The sequence below is a fragment of the Bufo gargarizans genome, chromosome 4, assembly GCF_014858855.1.
Source record: "Bufo gargarizans isolate SCDJY-AF-19 chromosome 4, ASM1485885v1, whole genome shotgun sequence".
Classification (NCBI taxonomy): Eukaryota; Metazoa; Chordata; class Amphibia; order Anura; family Bufonidae; genus Bufo; species Bufo gargarizans.
In genome coordinates, this window is record NC_058083.1 from 530,493,923 (window position 1) to 530,519,660 (window position 25,738).

Genomic DNA, 25,738 nt, shown 5'->3' on the forward strand with positions numbered 1-25,738 from the left:
ACCCTTCCTAAAGACACTTCCCACAACACCCTTCCTAAAGACACTTCCCACTACACCCTTCCCAAAGACACTGCCCACTACACCCTACTAATGTTTCCTCCAGAACAGCTTTGATATGACAGGAAGAAGACTCCACGTAACCTGCTTGTGGATCAAGATCACATGGGTCTGACATCACGATTATTTGGGCAAGGATTTTGACAGAGGGGAGGCTGGGAGGCCTGGTCCTCAGAGGAAGTAGTCTCCACAGAGGGTGTCATCACATAACCCTAACCCGATCTCCAGAGCAAGACAGAAAAAGTAACACAAATACAGCCTAATTCCAAATACAACCCTAACCCTTAAAACAGGACGTCAACCGGTGATAGGCAGGGGCCTGTCAGTCAGACCACCCATGAGTGGCGAGTGGTGGTCCCAGTGATCGGATTCTAGTAAAATTCTGCTGATGCTGTATATGACCACAAGCATTTATTGTGATATTTTTTGATTCATCAGATAAAGTGATTGAGGAGAGGAAACTGCAGTTACAGAATGAAGAAGAATTGGAAAAAGTCCGTCAGAAGCGACACCCCGATTTTTTGGACATTCTTCTCTGTTCCAAGGTAGGCTTGTTAGTAACTGGTCCTGGAAGTGGAAGGAGCTCTGAAGAGTTAGACATAACGCTGCTCAGTCATTGAGATGTAACCCTGGATGCAGCCGTCCATGTAAAGAAGGACATCCAGTATCCACATTCCCTATCAGCAGATTGTTCTCTTATATATGGTGACAGAAAGCATTGCCTTCACCTCCTGCCATGTCTGATGTTCTTCACCCTCTGAAAGCATATCAAATAAATACTTAAATATAAATTCCAGCAATTAAGCTGAGTGCATTATATTCCGTATATTCTGCTCTATAAGACGCACCTAGGTTTTAGAGGAGAGACCTCAGATAAGACCCCAATGTTAATCAGATCTCAGATGAAACCCCCAATGTTAACCAGACCTCAGATGCAACCCCCCCTCCCCCAGGTTAAACAGACCTCGGATAAAACCACCCCCCAAGGATTATCAGACCTCGGATGAGACCCCCCAAGGTTAATCAGACTTCAGATGATACCCCCCCAAGGTTAATCAGACCTCAGATGAGACCTCCCCCAAGGTTCATCAGACCTCGAATGAAACCCCCAAGGTTAATCGGACCACCGATGTGACCCCCCAAGGTTCATCAGACCTCGGATGAGACCCCTTTCCCAAGGTTCATCAGACCTCGGATGAGACCCCCCCAAGGTTAATTAAAAAAACTCACTGTCTCTTCTGCTCTGTGTAGCGACGCCACTCAGGAGATTCAGCATGCTGTTCCTGATGCGGTACCTGGAGAAGATGACTAGGGAAGATGACTAGGGAGCAGTGAGTAAAGCCAGCACCAGGGGAACTGCTCCCTGGTCCTACTATACTATTTGCTGCTATTTCTCCCCCACTTTGGGGGTCTTAGTGACTCTTATAAAGCAAAAAATACGGTAAGTGAAAGGATTAAATTCTGAGTGCATTTCCACTCTACCAGCAGAATTCTGATCTGTGACCCGCAACCTGAGGGAGACTTATCAAAGTTGGTGAAAAGGAAAACTGTTTTAGTTGCCCATAGCAACCAATCAGATTCCACCTTTCATTTTCCCTAGGAGCAGTGGCGTACATATAGCAGTAAGGGCCCCATAGCAAGGATCAAACCAGGCCCCCACACAGGACAGAAGGGTTTCCGCCTAAACCCCTTTCAATGACCTTTGGGACATTTTTTCCACGGCCTTATTTGCTAAAAGTTGCTCCTTTAGAGGGTAGAGTCCTGACCAAGTTTTCGCCTCCAGTAGAAGGGGGGATGATCCCAAATGGACCCCCTCTTGCCCTTTTCCCCCTAGCAGTTACATGGTCTGCCTCTATGGTAGTTACGCCTCTGCATAGGAGCTCTGAAAAATGAAAAGTAATATCAGATTGTTTGCAATGGCCACTAGGCCATCTTTCCGTTACACCAGTTTTGATAAATCTCTGCCTCTCCTTCCCCTCCCAGCTGGAACATCACAGATCCACAGGAGAGTCAAGGCAAGCAGGCAGGGATCAAACAGGTAGCAGAGTCCAGGAATACAAGTAGGAGTCAGGAACACAGGCAGATATCAGGAACCTTAGCAGGACACAAGGACCTTGACACTGAGGCATCTGGAAAGGGGGCTGAGCCACTTATATATGTGCAGGAGGGCTACGATTGGTCAATTGACCTAACCCATAAAGCACAGGAAGTGACTTGCGCCGGGCCTTAAGGAAGTGCTGCAGGGAACAAGCGGCAAGCATACTGTGGCCAGGGCTGAGAGGAAACTGTGGAGCGGATCCCAGAAAAACAGTACCTACACAGACAGAGCCCAGGACTGCAGCGGTGAATGGGAAGCACTGGCAGCAGATCACCGCTGAACACGGCACCCCGGACCGCGGCGGTAAGCGGTTGAACAGCGGCGCACAGCAGTATTCGGAGCAGTGAATGAAGCTGTGTTGGATATGAGTGGGGGAGGGGGCTTCTCCCAGCACTTAGACTTTTACTAAAGGAATTAGTTAACAGGTCTTCATTAGGATTTGAACCCCAGGAGTTGCCACTACAGACCTGGGAGACGTCCTGAGCTGGAAACAAATGCAGCTAGCATCTCCTAGCACCTGGTATTTGGACAAATACCACCACAGAACCGCCCAAGGTCACTGATGTGGAGTCTACAGGGCCACAAAGCTCAGAATTAAGATGTGATGGCATTGAAACATGGAACTAACAGAATTGTCACATGACCAGGGTGGCGTTCCGGAAAAGGAGGCATTACAGATAAACATTTAAGGCGCAGTCACATGACCAAATGTATTTTACGGTCTGCAAAAGGGTTAGGGTCCTCAGATCCTCATAATTCGCATGGTGTCCATGTTGCGTCTGTTTTTGTTTTTTCAGTAGACCACATTTTGCGGCAGAATATAGGATATGTTCTATTCTTCTGCGGAATAGACATACGGATGCGGAAAGCACACAGATCATACATGTGCTTTCCACATCCGTATGTCCGTTCCACAAAAGATAGGTCATGTCCTATACTTGGCTGCTGACCCTAACTCCAACCCATTGAAGTCAACGGGACCGCAAGAAAAAATTGCAAAATTACTAAAAATTGCAAAGTCAGAAGTCCCTTTTAACATCAGTTCTCCAAGCATTCACAGGTGTAGCTTTGCTTGTCCTCCTTTCACACATGATATATTTCAGTCAGTTTTGCCATCAATGACTGCTCTAGATCTTCTCTGTGTCCCTGAACCCACTGATGCAGACTACTGACTGAACGACTCTTGTAGGCAGTGATCCGATGTCAGCAGAGTAAGTACCGGGCGTTAAATGTCCAGCTGGTCATCACAAACTGGGCAACATGTCGGGGTGACTCCTAGAACAGCTTTAATAGGGTTTATTGTCCTGCAATTTATTGTTTCCTGTTCATCTTTAGGATGAACATGGCCGAAGCCTGTCTGATGAGGACTTGCGTGCAGAGGTGGACACCTTCATGTTTGAAGGCCATGACACTACAGCCAGCGGAATCTCCTGGATGATGTACTGTTTAGCTAAACATCCTGAGCATCAGCAGAAGTGTCGGGAGGAGATCAGGGAGGTCCTGGGAGACAGGAGGACCATGGAGTGGTAAGAATCGGGATACTTTGGGTTGTAGCTTTCCCTCTTACTGCCCACACGTGTAACTGAAGTGGAATTTTACATGTTTCCTTACAGGGAAGATTTAAGCAAGTTGTCCTACACCACAATGTGCATTAAAGAGAGTATCCGTCTGTATCCCCCTGTACCCTCTGTGTCACGAGAACTTTCCAAGCCTGTGACCTTCTTTGATGGACGATCATTACCTGCAGGTAAAATGTTCAGGGGGAGCCATTTTAAGTTTAGGTTTTACAAATCCTCTGAAGTGTGTTATAATATTTATAATATTAAAGGGGGTCTCCAGGTCACTGATATTGAAGACTTATTTATTTATTTATTATACACACTTATATAGCGCTACTAATTCCGCAGCGCTTTACAAACATTATCATCCAACTGTCCCCAATGGGGCTCACAATCTAAGGTCCCTATCAGTATGTCTTTGGAGTGTGGGAGGAAACCGGAGTACCCGGAGGAAACCCACGCAAACACGGGGAGAACATACAAACTCCAGGCAGATGTTGCCCTTGGTCGGATTCGAACCTAGGACCCCAGCGCTGCAAGGCACCAGTGAGCCACCGTGCTGCCCGACTTATCCTCAACATAGGTCATTAATACCTGATTGGTGAAGGTCCAACCCCCCCCGTTCAACTGTTTCCTGCAGCCTCTGGTACAGCTCCGTCCACAACCCCCCATGCTCAGACCTGACCAACCCAGGCTCAAACAAGACCCCCCCCCATGCTCAGTTCTGCCCCTATGCTCAGTTCTGAACCCCAGTGCTCAGTTCTGAACCCCAATGCTCAGATCTGAACCCCCAATGCTCAGATCTGAACCCCCAATGCTCAGATCTGAACCCCCAACGCTCAGATCTGAACCCCCAATGCTCAGATCTGAACCCCCAATGCTCAGCTCTGAACCCCTTCCCCCCCATTCTCAGATCAGAACCTCCCATGCTTAAATCAGACCCCCAAGCTCAGTTTTATAATAAAAACAAAATCTCTTCCCTCTCCTGATCAGGCGCTGGGCTCCTGCTACTCTACAGGTCTCTCCACTGTGATCTGATGAGAGCCTTAGGTCATGGTGCGTGTCTCCACGTACTATGTTCTCACACTGTGTGCATCAGGACGTAGTGGAGAGTGAGCTGGAGCTGCAAAGTAGTAACAGTGCCCGGTCAGGAATAGAGATCTGAGCCTGGGGTGGAGAGTGAGCGGCCTGACTGCTTCCCGGCTCCACAGCTAGAGCCGCACCTGAAGAAGCAAAGAGCCACGGGTTGGCCACCCCTGCCATAGAGCAAACATGACTATCGAGGTGGTCCCACAGCTGCAGGAGATGGCGTAGGGGGGAATCCATAGAGCAAGCATGACTATCGAGGTGGTCCCACAGCTGCTGGAGAGGGGGTGGGGAGGATCCATAGAGCAAACATGACTATGGAGGTGGTCCCACAGCTGCTGGAGAGGGAGTGGGGGGATCCATAGAGCAAACATGACTATGGAGGTGGTCCCACAGCTGCTGGAGAGGGAGTGGGGAGATCCATAGAGCAAACATGACTATGGAGGTGGTCCCACAGCTGCTGGAGAGGGAGTGGGGGGATCCATAGAGCAAACATGACTATGGAGATGGTCCCACAGCTGCTGGAGAGGGAGTGGGGGGATCCATAGAGCAAACATGACTATGGAGGTGGTCCCACAGCTGCTGGAGAGGGAGTGGGGGGATCCATAGAGCAAACATGACTATGGAGATGGTCCCACAGCTGCTGGAGAGGGAGTGGGGGGATCCATAGAGCAAACATGACTATGGAGGTGGTCCCACAGCTGCTGGAGAGGGAGTGGGGAGATCCATAGAGCAAACATGACTATGGAGGTGGTCCCACAGCTGCTGGAGAGGGAGTGGGGGGATCCATAGAGCAAACATGACTATCGAGGTGATACCACAGCTGCTGGAGAGGGGGTGGGGAGGATCCATAGAGCAAACATGACTATGGAGGTGGTCCCACAGCTGCTGGAGAGGGAGTGGGGGGATCCATAGAGCAAACATGACTATCGAGGTGATACCACAGCTGCTGGAGAGGGGGTGGGGAGGATCCATAGAGCAAACATGACTATCGAGGTGGTCCCACAGCTGCTGGAGAGGGAGTGGGGGGATCCATAGAGCAAACATGACTATCGAGGTGATACCACAGCTGCTGGAGAGGGGGTGGGGAGGATCCATAGAGCAAACATGACTATAGAGGTGGTCCCACAGCTGCTGGAGAGGGGGTGGGGAGGATCCATAGAGCAAACATGACTATGGAGGTGGTCCCACAGCTGCTAGAGAGGGAGTGGGGGGATCCATAGAGCAAACATGACTATGGAGGTGGTCCCACAGCTGCTGGAGAGGGAGTGGGGAGATCCATAGAGCAAACATGACTATGGAGGTGGTCCCACAGCTGCTGGAGAGGGAGTGGGGGGATCCATAGAGCAAACATGACTATCGAGGTGGTCCCACAGCTGCTGGAGAGGGAGTGGGGGGATCCATAGAGCAAACATGACTATGGAGGTGGTCCCACAGCTGCTGGAGAGGGAGTGGGGAGGATCCATAGAGCAAACATGACTATGGAGGTGGTCCCACAGCTGCTGGAGAGGGAGTGGGGGGATCCATAGAGCAAACATGACTATGCTCCATTTGATTCAAGTATAGTGGATGGGGCCAGGGTAGTACATATAAGTCTTGATCATGCTCATTTCTAGCCATGTGACATGTCGAATTGTCTTACTGAAAGATCCCATCCACCTCACGGAAGACACAGCATGTGTGGGTGTACCAATAGAGAGAAAAAAAGAGACAAGACCATGCAAATTCCAAGACGCACTCCAAAATAATAATAAACTTTATGCGGCGATCGGGTTACGGGCGCACTACAGGGGGTTCTTAAAGTACATATCTGTCATGACGCCAGTTGCAGTGAAGCAACAAGGGCACAGGGCCCCATTTAGTCATGTTGTAGTCGATGGTACCCAGCTGTAGGAATGCCAGAGTGGTGTAGGGTGGCCTAATGCCCCTAATGGTGTTGCACCTGTCACGGTGCTCCTACTGGATACGCTGGAACCCCAGGTGAGGCCGTCCGGAAGCGCAGAAAAGGGTAATAGTAGTAGGGGATGAAGAATAAATTGAGTCCAGACCTTGTGATGAGGTTAACAGCTTTACTGGAATAGACTTCCAGGCTTTATCTTGGTTTCCAGCAGGCGTTGGCATTAACAGTGGCAGTATATAACACAACATGAAAGGAGTGCATAACACACCAATAATGAGTAATAAAAATCAAATTTATTAATATTTCAGTTAAAAATTAACATGATTACACAGTACATATATGTGAATAGGCAGGGACTAACCACAGTCATACATCACCCTGCTGTCAACCCTGTCACAGTGATAATAGATGGTTATACCCAGATGACCAATAGAATATTGGAACAATGTCCTAATGAATATGGTAGGTCAAAAGATGTGAGGTATGCCTGCTAAGACGTATATGCCCACAGAAATCAAGGCAACATTTCCAAGGCACAAAACAAACAAGTCTACTGGCCAAGAGGTGCACTAGTGAATAGCTCCTTGCCCCGGTGTCAGCCCTTGCCATCTTGGTATGTTGCCCTATTCACTAGTGCACCTCTTGGCCAGTAGACTTGTTTGTTTTGTGCCTTGGTAGTGTTGCCTTGGGTATAACCATCTATTATCACTGGGATAGGGTTGACAGCAGGGTGATGTATGACTGTGGTTAGTCCCTGCCTATTCACATATATGTACTGTGTAATCATGTTAATTTTTAACTGAAATATTAATAAATTTGATTTTTATTACTCATTATTGGTGTGTTATGCACTCCTTTCATGTTGTGTTATATCGTATGCTTTGGGAGTGTACCTCTTTATTGAGACCGCAGGTGATTTAATTAACAGTGGCAGGCAAACTCCTCTCTGCTATGTCTTTTGCTCTCTGGCTCTGCTGTGCTAACAGGATAACTGTAGAACTTAGCTTTCTCTGGGTGCTGCAGTTTGCTCTGTGATCTGGTTTGTCTCTAGGGAACACTTTACTCCTGGTCTCCGAGGCTGCAGGCTTTGACCTCTGTGTCCAGCAGAGCTGAAGGTGCTCAAGCTAGCCCAGACAGAGCTTGTCCAATAGGGACGAGCACCTGCTGCACACCTTCCCTTGGCAGGGGGTAAAACTCAAATAACTCCTCACTAACTAGTCCCTCCCTAAAGGTTCCATTCTAGGTAAAATAGCTCTGCCATTTATACCGCCATCTGCTGGCGAACCAGGCATATTACACTTTAACACAAACAGTTGCAATAAAATAGATATGCACAGTATGAAGGACCTGCAATAAATACATATGATGACATGATATTAGACCATTAGAGATAGTAGTGAGGTGCAAAGGTGGTAACGGCACTCTGGGGCATTACATTTATTGGGTCAATAAATTGAAAACATTGCATAGGGGAAAGAGAATCGGAGAACCCCAATAAGGAATACCCCCCAAGAAATACAGCAACAAATTCATTGTAGGTAAGGGAGCAGACATGAATATATAACAGACCATGCATTATGGACCGATACACCAGGCCTGGTACAGTGCTCCTACCCTGTATATGATATAACAACCATAGTGAGACAATAGTCAAACAATGGAATGTACATGAAATTACCCCCAAATAGTTGAGCCGAGGCAATAAAGTGCAGAAGGATTAGGTAAGGGAGCAACCCAGAATGTCATGAATATATAACAGACCATGCATTATGGACCGATACACCAGGCCTGGTACAGGGCTCCTACCCTGTATATGATATAACAACCATGGTGAGACAATAGTAAAATAATGGGATATACATGAAATTACCCACAAATAGTTGAGCCGAGGCAATAAAGTGGAGAAATATAAGGTATGGGAGCAGCCCAGAATGACATGAATATATAACCGTCCATGCATTATGGACAGATACACCAGGCCTGGTACAGGGCTCCTACCCTGTATATAATATAAGAACCATAGTAAGACAATAGTCAAATAATGGGATGTACATGAAATTACCCACAAATAGTTGAGCCGAGACAATAAAGTGGAGAAATATAAGGTATGGGAGCAGCCCAGAATGACATGAATATATAACCGTCCATGCATTATGGACAGATACACCAGGCCTGGTACAGGGCTCCTACCCTGTATATAATATAAGAACCATAGTAAGACAATAGTCAAATAATGGGATGTACATGAAATTACCCACAAATAGTTGAGCCGAGACAATAAAGTACAGAAAGATTAGGCAAAAATAAGGAATAAAAACCTATAAATGCAGATCACATAATTGTCATATGAATCAATCATTACAAGCACATGATACAAAAACACATGTGCAAACAGAAAGGTAGAATAAAGTGCAGCACCTAACGGGAGAAGACGACGTGTGCTGACTGCGTAGCTGCGTGCTGTTATTTTGTGAGTCATATTTTACTGCATTATCTATATAGGGTTAGGGCGCATGTTTAGGATAGTCGAGCGTGCATTGGCATTTAATGTCTGGTTGAGATAGCCATTGTAAACAGCAGGGGGGGGGGGCACTTTCTGCCATCTCCAGTCTGAGGTGAGGTGACAAGAGTGGGAGGCATCTCCTGTGGCTTCAATATCGGGCAGGAAAGGGTCAGAGAAGGGCAGGGTTCTATGGGGCATGAATTTTACATTTTACATCTGTTTTTCTTTTGGGCGCAGTAATTACATATTACATCCTATTTATCAAATATGGTAAATATCCTCCCACTACCTGTCGCTGATCTGTATTTTATTTTTACTGTTTTTGTGGTTTTGTAAACAAATTGGGTGGGGGAGGTGAGGGAACGACACAACCCTAATCAGCCCGCAGGGCCTTATTCACACCTCAGCCTTTAGCAGTCAGACAGCGGCCATCAGAAGAGGGGGACAGATTGAGGTCAGGCTGTAAACATGAAACGGTGTGCCAATGTTCCACCTGCCATTCTGTACAGTTATGGGGTGGGAAGGGGTTAAAAGTGGAAGTTTTGTTTGCAGAAACCACTTGCTATATTGTGGCGTTCATCTCCTTATATTGTTCTTATATCAATGGCTTATTGTAAACCCTAATAAACCCAATTCTCAATAGGGGTGGAAGCAAGTCTAGCTATGGGGTGACCTCTTCACGGTCATTCTCCAGACATCTCCTCCATTAAAGGGAACTCTGTCATTGTGGTTCACAGTCAGTGACTAGTAAACCACCATTATTAAGGAAGAGACAACCCTCTTGTGTCTCCTCATAGACTGTAAGCTCTTGTGATCAGGTCCTCGCACCTCTTGTGTCTCCTCTATCTCCTCATAGATTGTAAGCTCTTGTGATCAGGCCCTCACTGCTCTTGTGTCTCCTCTATCTCCTCATAGACTGTAAGCTCTTGTGATCAGGTCCTCACTCCTCTTGTGTCTCCTCATAGATTGTAAGCTCTTGTGATCAGGTCCTCACTCCTCTTGTGTCTCCTCATAGATTGTAAGCTCTTGTGATCAGGTCCTCACTCCTCTTGTGTCTCCTCATAGACCGTAAGCTCTTGTGATCAGGTCCTCACTCCTCTTGTGTCTCCTCATAGATTGTAAGCTCTTGTGATCAGGTCCTCACTCCTCTTGTGTCTCCTCATAGATTGTAAGCTCTTGTGATCAGGTCCTCACCCCTCTTGTGTCTCCTCATAGACTGTAAGCTCTTGTGATCAGGTCCTCACTCCTCTTGTGTCTCCTCATAGATTGTAAGCTCTTGTGATCAGGTCCTCACTCCTCTTGTGTCTCCTCATAGACCGTAAGCTCTTGTGATCAGGTCCTCACTCCTCTTGTGTCTCCTCTATCTCCTCATAGACTGTAAGCTCTTGTGATCAGGTCCTCGCACCTCTTGTGTCTCCTCTGTCTCCTCATAGATTGTAAGCTCTTGTGATCAGGTCCTCGCACCTCTTGTGTCTCCTCTGTCTCCTCATAGATTGTAAGCTCTTGTGATTAGGTCCTCACTCCTCTTGTGTCTCCTCGTAGATTATAAGCTCTTGTGATCAGGTCCTCACTCCTCTTGTGTCTCCTCATAGATTGTAAGCTCTTGTGATCAGGTCCTCACTCCTCTTGTGTCTCCTCATAGATTGTAGGCTCTTGTGATCAGGCCCTCACTCCTCTTGTGTCTCCTCATAGATTGTAAGCTCTTGTGATCAGGTCCTCACTCCTCTTGTGTCTCCTGTGTTTCCTCATAGATTGTAAGCTCTTGTGATCAGGTCCTCACTCCTCTTGTGTCTCCTCATAGACTGTAAGCTCTTGTGATCAGGTCCTCGCACCTCTTGTGTCTCCTCTGTCTCCTCATAGACTGTAAGCTGTTGTGATTAGGCCCTCACTCCTCTTGTGTCTCCTCATAGATTGTAAGCTCTTGTGATCAGGTCCTCACTCCTCTTGTGTCTCCTCATAGATTGTAAGCTCTTGTGATCAGGTCCTCACTCCTCTCGTGTCTCCTCATAGATTGTAAGCTCTTGTGATCAGGTCCTCACTCCTCTTGTGTCTCCTCATAGATTGTAAGCTCTTGTGATCAGGTCCTCACTCCTCTTGTGTCTCCTCATAGACTGTAAGCTCTTGTGATCAGGTCCTCGCACCTCTTGTGTCTCCTCTATCTCCTCATAGATTGTAAGCTCTTGTGATCAGGCCCTCACTCCTCTTGTGTCTCCTCATAGATTGTAAGCTCTTGTGATCAGGTCTTCACTCCTCTTGTGTCTCCTCATAGATTGTAAGCTCTTGTGATCAGGTCCTCACTCTTCTTGTGTCTCCTCATAGATTGTAGGCTCTTGTGATCAGGCCCTCACTCCTCTTGTGTCTCCTCATAGACTGTAAGCACTTATGATCAGGTCCTCACTCCTCTTGAGTCTCCTCATAGATTGTAAGCTCTTGTGATCAGGTCCTCACTCCTCTTGTGTCTCCTCATAGATTGTAAGCTCTTGTGATCAGGTCCTCACTCCTCTAGTGTCTCCTCATAGATTGTAAGTTCTTGTGATCAGGCCCTCACTCTTCTTGTGTCTCCTCATAGATTGTAAGCTCTTGCGATCAGGTCCTCACTCCTCTTGTGTCTCCTCGTAGATTATAAGCTCTTGTGATCAGGTCCTCACTCCTCTTGTGTCTCCTCTATCTCCTCATAGATTGTAAGCTTTTGTGATCAGGCCCTCACTCCTCTTGTGTCTCCTCATAGATTGTAAGCACTTGTGATCAGGTCCTCACTCCTCTTGTGTCTCCTCATAGATTGTAAGCTCTTGTGATCAGGTCTTCACTCCTCTTGTGTCTCCTCATAGACTGTAAGCTCTTGTGATCAGGTCCTTACTCCTCTTGTGTCTCCTCTATCTCCTCATAGACTGTAAGCTCTTGTGATCAGGTCCTCGCACCTCTTGTGTCTCCTCTGTCTCCTCATAGACTGTAAGCTCTTGTGATCAGGTCCTCACTCCTCTTGTGTCTCCTCATAGATTGTAAGCTCTTGTGATCAGGTCCTCACTCCTCTTGTGTCTCCTCATAGATTGTAAGCTCTTGTGATCAGGTCCTCACTCCTCTTGTGTCTCCTGTGTTTCCTCATAGATTGTAAGCTCTTGTGATCAGGTCCTCACTCCTCTTGTGTCTCCTCATAGATTGTAAGCTCTTGTGATCAGGTCCTCACTCCTCTTGTGTCTCCTCATAGATTGTAAGCTCTTGTTATCAGGTCCTCACTCCTCTTGTGTCTCCTCATAGATTGTAAGCTCTTGTTATCAGGTCCTCACTCCTCTTGTGTCTCCTCATAGACTGTAAGCTCTTGTGATCAGGTCTCACTCCTCTTGTGTCTCCTCATAGATTGTAAGCTCTTGTGATCAGGTCTTCACTCCTCTTGTGTCTCCTCATAGATTGTAAGCTCTTGTGATCAGGTCTTCACTCCTCTTGTGTCTCCTCATAGATTGTAGGCACTTGTGATCAGGTCCTCACTCCTCTTGTGTCTCCTCATAGACTGTAAGCACTTATGATCAGGTCCTCACTCCTCTTGTGTCTCCTCATAGACTGTAAGCTCTTGTGATCAGGTCCTCACTCCTCTTGTGTCTCCTCATAGATTGTAGGCACTTGTGGTCAGGTCCTCACTCCTCTTGTGTCTCCTCATAGATTGTAGGCTCTTGTGATCAGGTCCTCACTCCTCTTGTGTCTCCTCGTAGATTATAAGCTCTTGTGGTCAGGTCCTCACCCCTCTTGTGTCTCCTCATAGATTGTAAGCTCTTGTGGTCAGGTCCTCACTCCTCTTGTGTCTCCTCATAGATTGTAGGCTCTTGTGATCAGGTCCTCACTCCTCTTGTGTCTCCTCGTAGATTATAAGCTCTTGTGATCAGGTCCTCACTCCTCTTGTGTCTCCTCTATCTCCTCATAGATTGTAAGCTTTTGTGATCAGGCCCTCACTCCTCTTGTGTCTCCTCATAGATTGTAGGCACTTGTGATCAGGTCCTCACTCCTCTTGTGTCTCCTCATAGATTGTAGGCACTTGTGATCAGGTCTTCTCTCCTCTTGTGTCTCCTCATAGATTGTAAGCTCTTGTGATCAGGTCCTCACTCCTCTTGTGTCTCCTCATAGATTGTAGGCACTTGTGGTCAGGTCCTCACTCCTCTTGTGTCTCCTCGTAGATTATAAGCTCTTGTAGTCAGGTCCTCACCCCTCTTGTGTCTCCTCATAGATTGTAAGCTCTTGTGGTCAGGTCCTCACTCCTCTTGTGTCTCCTCGTAGATTATAAGCTCTTGTGATCAGGTCTTCACTCCTCTTGTGTCTCCTCATAGATTGTAAGCTCTTGTGGTCAGGTCCTCACTCCTCTTGTGTCTCCTCATAGATTGTAAGCTCTTGTGATCAGGTCCTCACTCCTCTTGTGTCTCCTCATAGATTGTAAGCACTTGTGATCAGGTCCTCACTCCTCTTGAGTCTCCTCATAGATTGTAAGCTATTGTGATCAGGTCCTCACTCCTCTTGTGTCTCCTCATAGATTGTAAGCTCTTGTGGTCAGGTCCTCATCCCTCTTGTGTCTCCTCATAGATTGTAAGCTCTTGTGATCAGGTCCTCACTCCTCTTGTGTCTCCTCATAGATTGTACGCTCTTGTGGTCAGGTCCTCACTCCTCTTGTGTCTCCTCATAGATTGTAAGTTCTTGTGATCAGGTCCTCACTCCTCTTGTGTCTCCTCGTAGATTATAAGCTCTTGTGATCAGGTCCTCACTCCTCTTGTGTCTCCTCATAGACTGTAAGCTGTTGTGATTAGGCCCTCACTTCTCTTGTGTCTCCTCATAGATTGTAAGCTCTTGTGATCAGGTCCTCACTCCTCTTGTGTCTCCTCATAGATTGTAAGCTCTTGTGATCAGGTCCTCACTCCTCTTGTGTCTCCTGTGTTTCCTCATAGATTGTAAGCTCTTGTGATCAGGTCCTCACTCCTCTTGTGTCTCCTCATAGATTGTAAGCTCTTGTGATCAGGTCCTCACTCCTCTTGTGTCTCCTCATAGATTGTAAGCTCTTGTGATCAGGTCCTCACTCCTCTTGTGTCTCCTCATAGACTGTAAGCTCTTGTGATCAGGTCCTCGCACCTCTTGTGTCTCCTCTATCTCCTCATAGATTGTAAGCTCTTGTGATTAGGCCCTCACTCCTCTTGTGTCTCCTCATAGATTGTAAGCTCTTGTGATCAGGTCTTCACTCCTCTTGTGTCTCCTCATAGATTGTAAGCTCTTGTGATCAGGTCCTCACTCTTCTTGTGTCTCCTCATAGATTGTAGGCTCTTGTGATCAGGCCCTCACTCCTCTTGTGTCTCCTCATAGACTGTAAGCACTTATGATCAGGTCCTCACTCCTCTTGAGTCTCCTCATAGATTGTAAGCTCTTGTGATCAGGTCCTCACTCCTCTTGTGTCTCCTCATAGATTGTAAGCTCTTGTGATCAGGTCCTCACTCCTCTAGTGTCTCCTCATAGATTGTAAGTTCTTGTGATCAGGCCATCACTCTTCTTGTGTCTCCTCATAGATTGTAAGCTCTTGCGATCAGGTCCTCACTCCTCTTGTGTCTCCTCGTAGATTATAAGCTCTTGTGATCAGGTCTTCACTCCTCTTGTGTCTCCTCATAGATTGTAAGCTCTTGTGGTCAGGTCCTCACTCCTCTTGTGTCTCCTCATAGATTGTAAGCTCTTGTGATCAGGTCCTCACTCCTCTTGTGTCTCCTCATAGATTGTAAGCACTTGTGATCAGGTCCTCACTCCTCTTGTGTCTCCTCATAGATTGTAAGCTCTTGTGATCAGGTCTTCACTCCTCTTGTGTCTCCTCATAGACTGTAAGCTCTTGTGATCAGGTCCTTACTCCTCTTGTGTCTCCTCTATCTCCTCATAGACTGTAAGCTCTTGTGATCAGGTCCTCGCACCTCTTGTGTCTCCTCTGTCTCCTCATAGATTGTAAGCTCTTGTGATCAGGTCCTCACTCCTCTTGTGTCTCCTGTGTTTCCTCATAGATTGTAAGCTCTTGTGATCAGGTCCTCACTCCTCTTGTGTCTCCTCATAGATTGTAAGCTCTTGTGATCAGGCCCTCACTCCTCTTGTGTCTCCTCATAGATTGTAAGCTCTTGTTATCAGGTCCTCACTCCTCTTGTGTCTCCTCATAGATTGTAAGCTCTTGTTATCAGGTCCTCACTCCTCTTGTGTCTCCTCATAGACTGTAAGCTCTTGTGATCAGGTCCTCGCACCTCTTGTGTCTCCTCTATCTCCTCATAGATTGTAAGCTCTTGTGATCAGGCCCTCACTCCTCTTGTGTCTCCTCATAGATTGTAAGCTCTTGTGATCAGGTCTTCACTCCTCTTGTGTCTCCTCATAGATTGTAGGCACTTGTGATCAGGTCCTCACTCCTCTTGTGTCTCCTCATAGATTGTAAGCTCTTGCGATCAGGTCCTCACTCCTCTTGTGTCTCCTCGTAGATTATAAGCTCTTGTGATCAGGTCCTCACTCCTCTTGTGTCTCCTCTATCTCCTCATAGATTGTAAGCTTTTGTGATCAGGCCCTCACTCCTCTTGTGTCTCCTCATAGATTGTAAGCACTTGTGATCAGGTCCTCACTCCTCTTGTGTCTCCTCATAGATTGTAAGCTCTTGTGATCAGGTCTTCACTCCTCTTGTGTCTCCTCGTAGATTATAAGCTCTTGTGATCAGGTCCTCACTCCTCTTGTGTCTCCTCCATCTCCTCATAGATTGTAAGCTTTTGTGATCAGGCCCTCACTCCTCTTGTGTCTCCTCATAGATTGTAAGCACTTGTGATCAGGCCCTCACTCCTCTTGTGTCTCCTCATAGATTGTAGGCACTTGTGATCAGGTCCTCACTCCTCTTGTGTCTCCTCATAGATTGTAGGCACTTGTGATCAGGTCTTCTCTCCTCTTGTGTCTCCTCATAGATTGTAAGCTCTTGTGATCAGGTCCTCACTCCTCTTGTGTCTCCTCATAGATTGTAGGCACTTGTGGTCAGGTCCTCACTCCTCTTGTGTCTCCTCATAGATTGTAAGCTCTTGTGGTCAGGTCCTCACTCCTCTTGTGTCTCCTCATAGATTGTAGGCTCTTGTGATCAGGTCCTCACTCCTCTTGTGTCTCCTCGTAGATTATAAGCTCTTGTGATCAGGTCCTCACTCCTCTTGTGTCTCCTCTATCTCCTCATAGATTGTAAGCTTTTGTGATCAGGCCCTCACTCCTCTTGTGTCTCCTCATAGATTGTAGGCACTTGTGATCAGGTCCTCACTCCTCTTGTGTCTCCTCATAGATTGTAGGCACTTGTGATCAGGTCTTCTCTCCTCTTGTGTCTCCTCATAGATTGTAAGCTCTTGTGATCAGGTCCTCACTCCTCTTGTGTCTCCTCATAGATTGTAGGCACTTGTGGTCAGGTCCTCACTCCTCTTGTGTCTCCTCATAGATTGTAGGCTCTTGTGATCAGGTCCTCACTCCTCTTGTGTCTCCTCGTAGATTATAAGCTCTTGTGGTCAGGTCCTCACCCCTCTTGTGTCTCCTCATAGATTGTAAGCTCTTGTGGTCAGGTCCTCACTCCTCTTGTGTCTCCTCGTAGATTATAAGCTCTTGTGATCAGGTCTTCACTCCTCTTGTGTCTCCTCATAGATTGTAAGCTCTTGTGGTCAGGTCCTCACTCCTCTTGTGTCTCCTCATAGATTGTAAGCTCTTGTGATCAGGTCCTCACTCCTCTTGTGTCTCCTCATAGATTGTAAGCACTTGTGATCAGGTCCTCACTCCTCTTGAGTCTCCTCATAGATTGTAAGCTATTGTGATCAGGTCCTCACTCCTCTTGTGTCTCCTCATAGATTGTAAGCTCTTGTGGTCAGGTCCTCATCCCTCTTGTGTCTCCTCATAGATTGTAAGCTCTTGTGATCAGGTCCTCACTCCTCTTGTGTCTCCTCATAGATTGTACGCTCTTGTGGTCAGGTCCTCACTCCTCTTGTGTCTCCTCATAGATTGTAAGTTCTTGTGATCAGGTCCTCACTCCTCTTGTGTCTCCTCGTAGATTATAAGCTCTTGTGATCAGGTCCTCACTCCTCTTGTGTCTCCTCATAGACTGTAAGCTGTTGTGATTAGGCCCTCACTTCTCTTGTGTCTCCTCATAGATTGTAAGCTCTTGTGATCAGGTCCTCACTCCTCTTGTGTCTCCTCATAGATTGTAAGCTCTTGTGATCAGGTCCTCACTCCTCTTGTGTCTCCTGTGTTTCCTCATAGATTGTAAGCTCTTGTGATCAGGTCCTCACTCCTCTTGTGTCTCCTCATAGATTGTAAGCTCTTGTGATCAGGTCCTCACTCCTCTTGTGTCTCCTCATAGATTGTAAGCTCTTGTGATCAGGTCCTCACTCCTCTTGTGTCTCCTCATAGACTGTAAGCTCTTGTGATCAGGTCCTCGCACCTCTTGTGTCTCCTCTATCTCCTCATAGATTGTAAGCTCTTGTGATTAGGCCCTCACTCCTCTTGTGTCTCCTCATAGATTGTAAGCTCTTGTGATCAGGTCTTCACTCCTCTTGTGTCTCCTCATAGATTGTAAGCTCTTGTGATCAGGTCCTCACTCTTCTTGTGTCTCCTCATAGATTGTAGGCTCTTGTGATCAGGCCCTCACTCCTCTTGTGTCTCCTCATAGACTGTAAGCACTTATGATCAGGTCCTCACTCCTCTTGAGTCTCCTCATAGATTGTAAGCTCTTGTGATCAGGTCCTCACTCCTCTTGTGTCTCCTCATAGATTGTAAGCTCTTGTGATCAGGTCCTCACTCCTCTAGTGTCTCCTCATAGATTGTAAGTTCTTGTGATCAGGCCATCACTCTTCTTGTGTCTCCTCATAGATTGTAAGCTCTTGCGATCAGGTCCTCACTCCTCTTGTGTCTCCTCGTAGATTATAAGCTCTTGTGATCAGGTCTTCACTCCTCTTGTGTCTCCTCATAGATTGTAAGCTCTTGTGGTCAGGTCCTCACTCCTCTTGTGTCTCCTCATAGATTGTAAGCTCTTGTGATCAGGTCCTCACTCCTCTTGTGTCTCCTCATAGATTGTAAGCACTTGTGATCAGGTCCTCACTCCTCTTGTGTCTCCTCATAGATTGTAAGCTCTTGTGATCAGGTCTTCACTCCTCTTGTGTCTCCTCATAGACTGTAAGCTCTTGTGATCAGGTCCTTACTCCTCTTGTGTCTCCTCTATCTCCTCATAGACTGTAAGCTCTTGTGATCAGGTCCTCGCACCTCTTGTGTCTCCTCTGTCTCCTCATAGATTGTAAGCTCTTGTGATCAGGTCCTCACTCCTCTTGTGTCTCCTGTGTTTCCTCATAGATTGTAAGCTCTTGTGATCAGGTCCTCACTCCTCTTGTGTCTCCTCATAGATTGTAAGCTCTTGTGATCAGGCCCTCACTCCTCTTGTGTCTCCTCATAGATTGTAAGCTCTTGTTATCAGGTCCTCACTCCTCTTGTTTCTCCTCATAGATTGTAAGCTCTTGTTATCAGGTCCTCACTCCTCTTGTGTCTCCTCATAGACTGTAAGCTCTTGTGATCAGGTCCTCGCACCTCTTGTGTCTCCTCTATCTCCTCATAGATTGTAAGCTCTTGTGATCAGGCCCTCACTCCTCTTGTGTCTCCTCATAGATTGTAAGCTCTTGTGATCAGGTCTTCACTCCTCTTGTGTCTCCTCATAGATTGTAGGCACTTGTGATCAGGTCCTCACTCCTCTTGTGTCTCCTCATAGATTGTAAGCTCTTGCGATCAGGTCCTCACTCCTCTTGTGTCTCCTCGTAGATTATAAGCTCTTGTGATCAGGTCCTCACTCCTCTTGTGTCTCCTCTATCTCCTCATAGATTGTAAGCTTTTGTGATCAGGCCCTCACTCCTCTTGTGTCTCCTCATAGATTGTAAGCACTTGTGATCAGGTCCTCACTCCTCTTGTGTCTCCTCATAGATTGTAAGCTCTTGTGATCAGGTCTTCACTCCTCTTGTGTCTCCTCGTAGATTATAAGCTCTTGTGATCAGGTCCTCACTCCTCTTGTGTCTCCTCCATCTCCTCATAGATTGTAAGCTTTTGTGATCAGGCCCTCACTCCTCTTGTGTCTCCTCATAGATTGTAAGCACTTGTGATCAGGCCCTCACTCCTCTTGTGTCTCCTCATAGATTGTAGGCACTTGTGATCAGGTCCTCACTCCTCTTGTGTCTCCTCATAGATTGTAGGCACTTGTGATCAGGTCTTCTCTCCTCTTGTGTCTCCTCATAGATTGTAAGCTCTTGTGATCAGGTCCTCACTCCTCTTGTGTCTCCTCATAGATTGTAGGCACTTGTGGTCAGGTCCTCACTCCTCTTGTGTCTCCTCATAGATTGTAGGCACTTGTGATCAGGTCTTCACTCCTCTTGTGTCTCCTCATAGATTGTAAGCTCTTGTGGTCAGGTCCTCACTCCTCTTGTGTCTCCTCATAGATTGTAAGCACTTGTGATCAGGTCCTCACTCCTCTTGAGTCTCCTCATAGATTGTAAGCTCTTGTGATCAGGTCCTCACTCCTCTTGTGTCTCCTCATAGATTGTAAGCTCTTGTGGTCAGGTCCTCACCCCTCTTGTGTCTCCTCATAGATTGTAAGCTCTTGTGATCAGGTCCTCACTCCTCTTGTGTCTCCTCATAGATTGTAAGCTCTTGTGGTCAGGTCCTCACTCCTCTTGTGTCTCCTCATAGATTGTAAGTTCTTGTGATCAGGTCCTCACTCCTCTTGTGTCTCCTCGTAGATTATAAGCTCTTGTGATCAGGTCCTCACTCCTCTTGTGTCTCCTCATAGATTGTAAGCTCTTGTGATCAGGTCCTCACTCCTCTTGTGTCTCCTCATAGATTGTAAGCTCTTGTGATCAGGCCCTCACTCCTCTTGTGTCTCCTCATAGATTGTAAGCTCTTGTGATCAGGCCCTCACTCCTCTTGTGTCTCCTCTGTCTCCTCATAGATTGTAAGCTCTTGTGATCAGGTCCTCACTCCTCTTGTGTCTCCTCATAGATTGTAAGCTCTTGTGATCAGGCCCTCACTCCTCTTGTGTCTCCTCTGTCTCCTCATAGATTGTAAGCTCTTGTGATCAGGTCCTCACTCCTCTTGTGTCTCCTCATAGATTGTAAGCTCTTGCGATCAGGTCCTCACTCCTCTTGTGTCTCCTCATAGATTATAAGCTCTTGTGATCAGGTCCTCACTCCTCTTGTGTCTCCTCATAGATTGTAAGCTCTTGTGATCAGGTCCTCACTCCTCTTGTGTCTCCTCATAGATTGTAAGCTCTTGTGATCAGGCCCTCACTCCTCTTGTGTCTCCTCTGTCTCCTCATAGATTGTAAGCTCTTGTGATCAGGCCCTCACTCCTCTTGTGTCTCTTCTGTCTCCTCATAGATTGTAAGCTCTTGTGATCCAGTCCAGCTGGAATGTTAAATGATCACAATGTGTTTTAGTGGATGGTGATACATGTTTATAACGTCTTCATTTCTAGGTACTGTTGTCAGTTTACATATATATGGCATTCACCGTAACCCCGCCGTGTGGAAGGATCCTGAGGTACAGTCATTTTATGTCTCATTCATAGTCTGTCTTACCTCCCAAGTATCCCTCTGTAGGACCCGTGTCCCCATGTCCCTCTGTAGGACCCATGACCCTCTGTCGGACCCATGTCCCTCTGTCGGACCCATGTCCCTCTGTCCCTCTGTCGGACCCATGTCCCTCTGTCGGACCCATGTCCCTCTGTCGGACCCATGTCCCTCTGTCGGACCCATGTCCCTCTGTCGGACCCATGTCCCTCTGTCGGACCCATGTCCCTCTGTCGGACCCATGTCCCTCTGTCAGACCCATGTCCCTCTGTCCCTCTGTCGGACCCATGTCCCTCTGTCCCTCTGTCGGACCCATGACCCTCTGTCGGACCCATGACCCTCTGTCGGACCCATGTCCCTCTGTCGGACCCATGTCCCTCTGTCGGACCCATGACCCTCTGTCGGACCCATGTCCCTCTGTCCCTTTGTCGGACCCATGTCCCTCTGTCCCTTTGTCGGACCCATGTCCCTCTGTCGGACCCATGTCCCTCTGTCGGACCCATGTCCCTCTGTCGGACCCATGTCCCTCTGTCGGACCCATGTCCCTCTGTCGGACCCATGTCCCTCTGTCGGACCCATGTCCCTCTGTCGGACCCATGTCCCTCTGTCGGACCCATGTCCCTCTGTCGGACCCATGTCCCTCTGTGCCTCTGTCGGACCCATGACCCTCTGTCGGACCCATGTCCCTCTGTCGGACCCATGTCCCTCTGTCGGACCCATGTCCCTCTGTCGGACCCATGTCCCTCTGTCGGACCCATGTCCCTCTGTCGGACCCATGTCCCTCTGTCCCTTTGTCGGACCCATGTCCCTCTGTCCCTTTGTCGGACCCATGTCCCTCTGTCGGACCCATGTCCCTCTGTCGGACCCATGTCCCTCTGTCCCTCTGTCGGACCCATGTCCCTCTGTCCCTCTGTCGGACCCATGTCCCTCTGTCGGACCCATGTCCCTCTGTCGGACCCATGTCCCTCTGTCGGACCCATGTCCCTCTGTGCCTCTGTCGGACCCATGTCCCTCTGTCGGACCCATGTCCCTCTGTCGGACCCATGTCCCTCTGTGCCTCTGTCGGACCCATGTCCCTCTGTCGGACCCATGTCCCTCTGTCGGACCCATGTCCCTCTGTCGGACCCATGTCCCTCTGTCGGACCCATGTCCCTCTGTGCCTCTGTCGGACCCATGTCCCTCTGTCGGACCCATGTCCCTCTGTCGGACCCATGTCCCTCTGTCGGACCCATGACCCTCTGTCGGACCCATGTCCCTCTGTCGGACCCATGTCCCTCTGTCCCTTTGTCGGACCCATGTCCCTCTGTCGGACCCATGTCCCTCTGTCGGACCCATGTCCCTCTGTCGGACCCATGTCCCTCTGTCGGACCCATGTCCCTCTGTCGGACCCATGACCCTCTGTCGGACCCATGTCCCTCTGTCGGACCCATGTCCCTCTGTCCCTTTGTCGGACCCATGTCCCTCTGTGCCTCTGTCGGACCCATGACCCTCTGTCGGACCCATGTCCCTCTGTCGGACCCATGTCCCTCTGTCGGACCCATGTCCCTCTGTCGGACCCATGTCCCTCTTTGATCCTTACATTTCCCCCTTTGTGACTCGGGGAATTAGTGCATATATGGGCAGTAATACAGTTACTAAACCACCCTCCGGCCTCTTCCTGTATATTCGGCCATAACCTCAATATTTGATGCAATTTTGATCCTAAAATCTCTACAATCTGATGATTTATCTGCTAATATTTAAATGGTTATTGAAGCGCAGGGGCCACATGGCGCGTGCACTCACCGACCCCCGGCTGCTGCAGTTGTGACAGTCGGTAATTATGCTTTGGGCGGAGTTAGAGGCGTGGCCTAGTATGGAAAACAGCGCTGTGATGCGCGCCGCACATATGGCCCCTCTTTGCCATTTTGTGAGGGTCGATATGTTACCCCTGAACCTCAGAGGCCGACCTCAAATGGCTTCACAGATTAATCACTGTACATTTCTAATACGCTTTGTGTTACAGTTCTGTGCAGTTTTCAGGATCTCTGCTTGCAATCCATGAATGTAGTCTAATGCTGCTCTCAGCTGAGGAGTGGATACAGTTGTGTCCTGAGTGGTTGTACCAGCATCTGCTGAAAGGTCTTCATATCTCTTCATAGATGACGCCATTCTTGGCACAAGTCCTTTGGTTTACCCTCCATCAATAGCTATATCTACAAGGAATGGGGGGGGGGGCAAAAACAGGAAACAGCACGTCTAGGTCAGTGGCGCGAACCCATGGCTCCGGTGCCAAAGGCGGCCTCTCTGTGGGCACCCGCACCCTGCTGTACCAATACACCGTAGTCTTCTCCTGACCTTTATCAGCGCAGGGCGCACTGTGTACGGCACAGACAGCGCAGGACGCACTGTGTACGGCACAGGCAGCGCAGGGCGCACTGTGTACGGCACAGGCAGCGCAGGGCGCACTGTGTACAGCACAGGCAGCGCAGGGCGCACTATGTACGGCAGAGCAGGGCGCACTATGTACGGCGCAGGCAGGGCAGGGCGCACTATGTACAGCACAGGCAGAGCAGGGTGCACTATGTACAGCACAGGCAGCGCAGGGCGCACTATGTAGAGCACAGGCAGAGCAGGGTGCACTATGTATAGCACAGGCAGCGCAGGGCGCACTATGTATAGCACAGGCAGAGCAGGGTGCACTATGTACAGCACAGGCAGCGCAGGGAGCACTATGTACAGCACAGGCAGCGCAGGGCGCACTATGTACAGCACAGGCAGAGCAGGGCGCACTATGTACGGCACAGGCAGCGCAGGGCGCACTATGTACGGCACAGGCAGCGCAGGGAGCACTATGTACAGCACAGGCAGCGCAGGGCGCACTATGTACGGCACAGGCAGAGCAGGGTGCACTATGTAGAGCACAGGCAGCGCAGGGCGCACTATGTACGGCACAGGCAGAGCAGGGCGCACTATGTACAGCACAGGCAGAGCAGGGTGCACTATGTATGGCACAGGCAGAGCAGGGCGCACTATGTACGGCACAGACAGAGCAGGGTGCACTATGTACAGCACAGGCAGCGCAGGGCGCACTATGTACGGCACAGGCAGAGCAGGGCGCACTATGTAGAGCACAGGCAGGGCAGGGCGCACTATGTACGGCACAGGCAGAGCAGGGCGCACTATGTACGGCACAGGCAGAGCAGGGTGCACTATGTATGGCACAGGCAGAGCAGGGCGCACTATGTACGGCACAGGCAGCGCAGGGAGCACTATGTATGGCACAGGCAGAGCAGGGCGCACTATGTACGGCACAGGCAGTGCAGGGCGCACTATGTACAGCACAGGGCGCGCTATGTACAGCACAGGCAGAGCAGGGCGCACTATGTACAGCACAGGCAGAGCAGGGCGCACTATGTACAGCACAGGCAGCGCAGGGTGCACTATGTACGGCACAGACAGAGCAGGGTGCACTATGTACAGCACAGGCAGCGCAGGGCGCACTATGTACGGCACAGGCAGTGCAGGGCGCACTATGTACAGCACAGGCAGCGCAGGGTGCACTATGTACGGCACAGACAGAGCAGGGTGCACTATGTACAACACAGGCAGCGTGCACTATGTACAACACAGGCAGCGCAGGGCGCACTATGTATGGCACAGGCAGCGCAGGGAGCACTATGTACAGCACAGGCAGCGCAGGGTGCACTATGTACAGCACAGGCAGTGCAGGGCGCACTATGTACAGCACAGGCAGTGCAGGGCGCACTATGTACAGCGCAGGGTGCACTATGTACGGCACAGGCAGAGCAGGGCGCACTATGTACAGCACAGGCAGCGCAGGGCGCACTGTGTACAGCACAGGCAGAGCAGGGTGCACTATGTACGGCACAGGCAGCACTATGTATGGCACAGGCAGAGCAGGGTGCACTATGTACAGCACAGGCAGCGCAGGGCGCACTATGTACAGCACAGGCAGAGCAGGGCGCACTATGTATAGCACAGGCAGAGCAGGGTGCACTATGTACAGCACAGGCAGCGCAGGGCGCACTGTGTACGGCACAGGCAGAGCAGGGTGCACTATGTACGGCACAGGCAGCGCAGGGAGCGCTATGTACGGCACAGGCAGCGCAGGGAGCGCTATGTACAGCACAGGGTGCACTATGTACAGCACAGGCAGCGCAGGGCGCACTATGTACAGCACAGGCAGAGCAGGGCGCACTATGTACAGCACAGGCAGCGCAGGGAGCACTATGTATGGCACAGGCAGCGCAGGGTGCACTATGTACGGCACAGGCAGCGCAGGGCGCACTATGTACAGCACAGGCAGAGCAGGGCGCACTATGTACAGCACAGGCAGAGCAGGGTAAACTATGTACAGCACAGGCAGCGCAGGGAGCACTATGTATGGCACAGGCAGCGCAGGGTGCACTATGTACGGCACAGGCAGCGCAGGGCGCACTATGTACAGCACAGGCAGAGCAGGGCGCACTATGTACAGCACAGGCAGCGCAGGGCGCACTGTGTACGGCACAGGCAGAGCAGGGCGCACTGTGTACGGCACAGACAGAGCAGGGTGCACTATGTACAGCACAGGCAGCGCAGGGCGCACTATGTATAGCACAGGCAGAGCAGGGCGCACTATGTATAGCACAGGCAGCGCAGGGCGCACTATGTACAGCACAGGCAGAGCAGGGTGCACTATGTACAGCACAGGCAGCGCAGGGTGCACTATGTACAGCACAGGCAGCGCAGGGCGCACTATGTACGGCACAGGCAGAGCAGGGCGCACTATGTACGGCACAGGCAGCACAGGGTGCACTATGTACGGCGCAGGCAGAGCAGGGCGCACTATGTACGGCACAGGGCGCACTATGTATAGCACAGGCAGAGCAGGGCGCACTATGTACAGCACAGGCAGCGCAGGGTGCACTATGTACGGCACAGGCAGCGCAGGGTGCAC

At 49.4% G+C, this 25,738-nt stretch overlaps 1 protein-coding gene across 1 annotated transcript in view; it reads left to right on the forward strand.

The window, feature by feature from the left end:
• The window catches only part of LOC122934819 (cytochrome P450 4B1-like), a 55,852-nt gene that overhangs the window by 22,926 nt on the left and 7,188 nt on the right, over positions 1 to 25,738 (forward strand). Inside the window, exons 2-5 of the mRNA XM_044290519.1 lie at positions 496 to 602; positions 3,491 to 3,681; positions 3,769 to 3,902; positions 20,703 to 20,767. Coding sequence (XP_044146454.1) covers positions 496 to 602; positions 3,491 to 3,681; positions 3,769 to 3,902; positions 20,703 to 20,767 — 497 coding nt within the window. The remainder of the gene's footprint in view (positions 1 to 495; positions 603 to 3,490; positions 3,682 to 3,768; positions 3,903 to 20,702; positions 20,768 to 25,738) is intronic.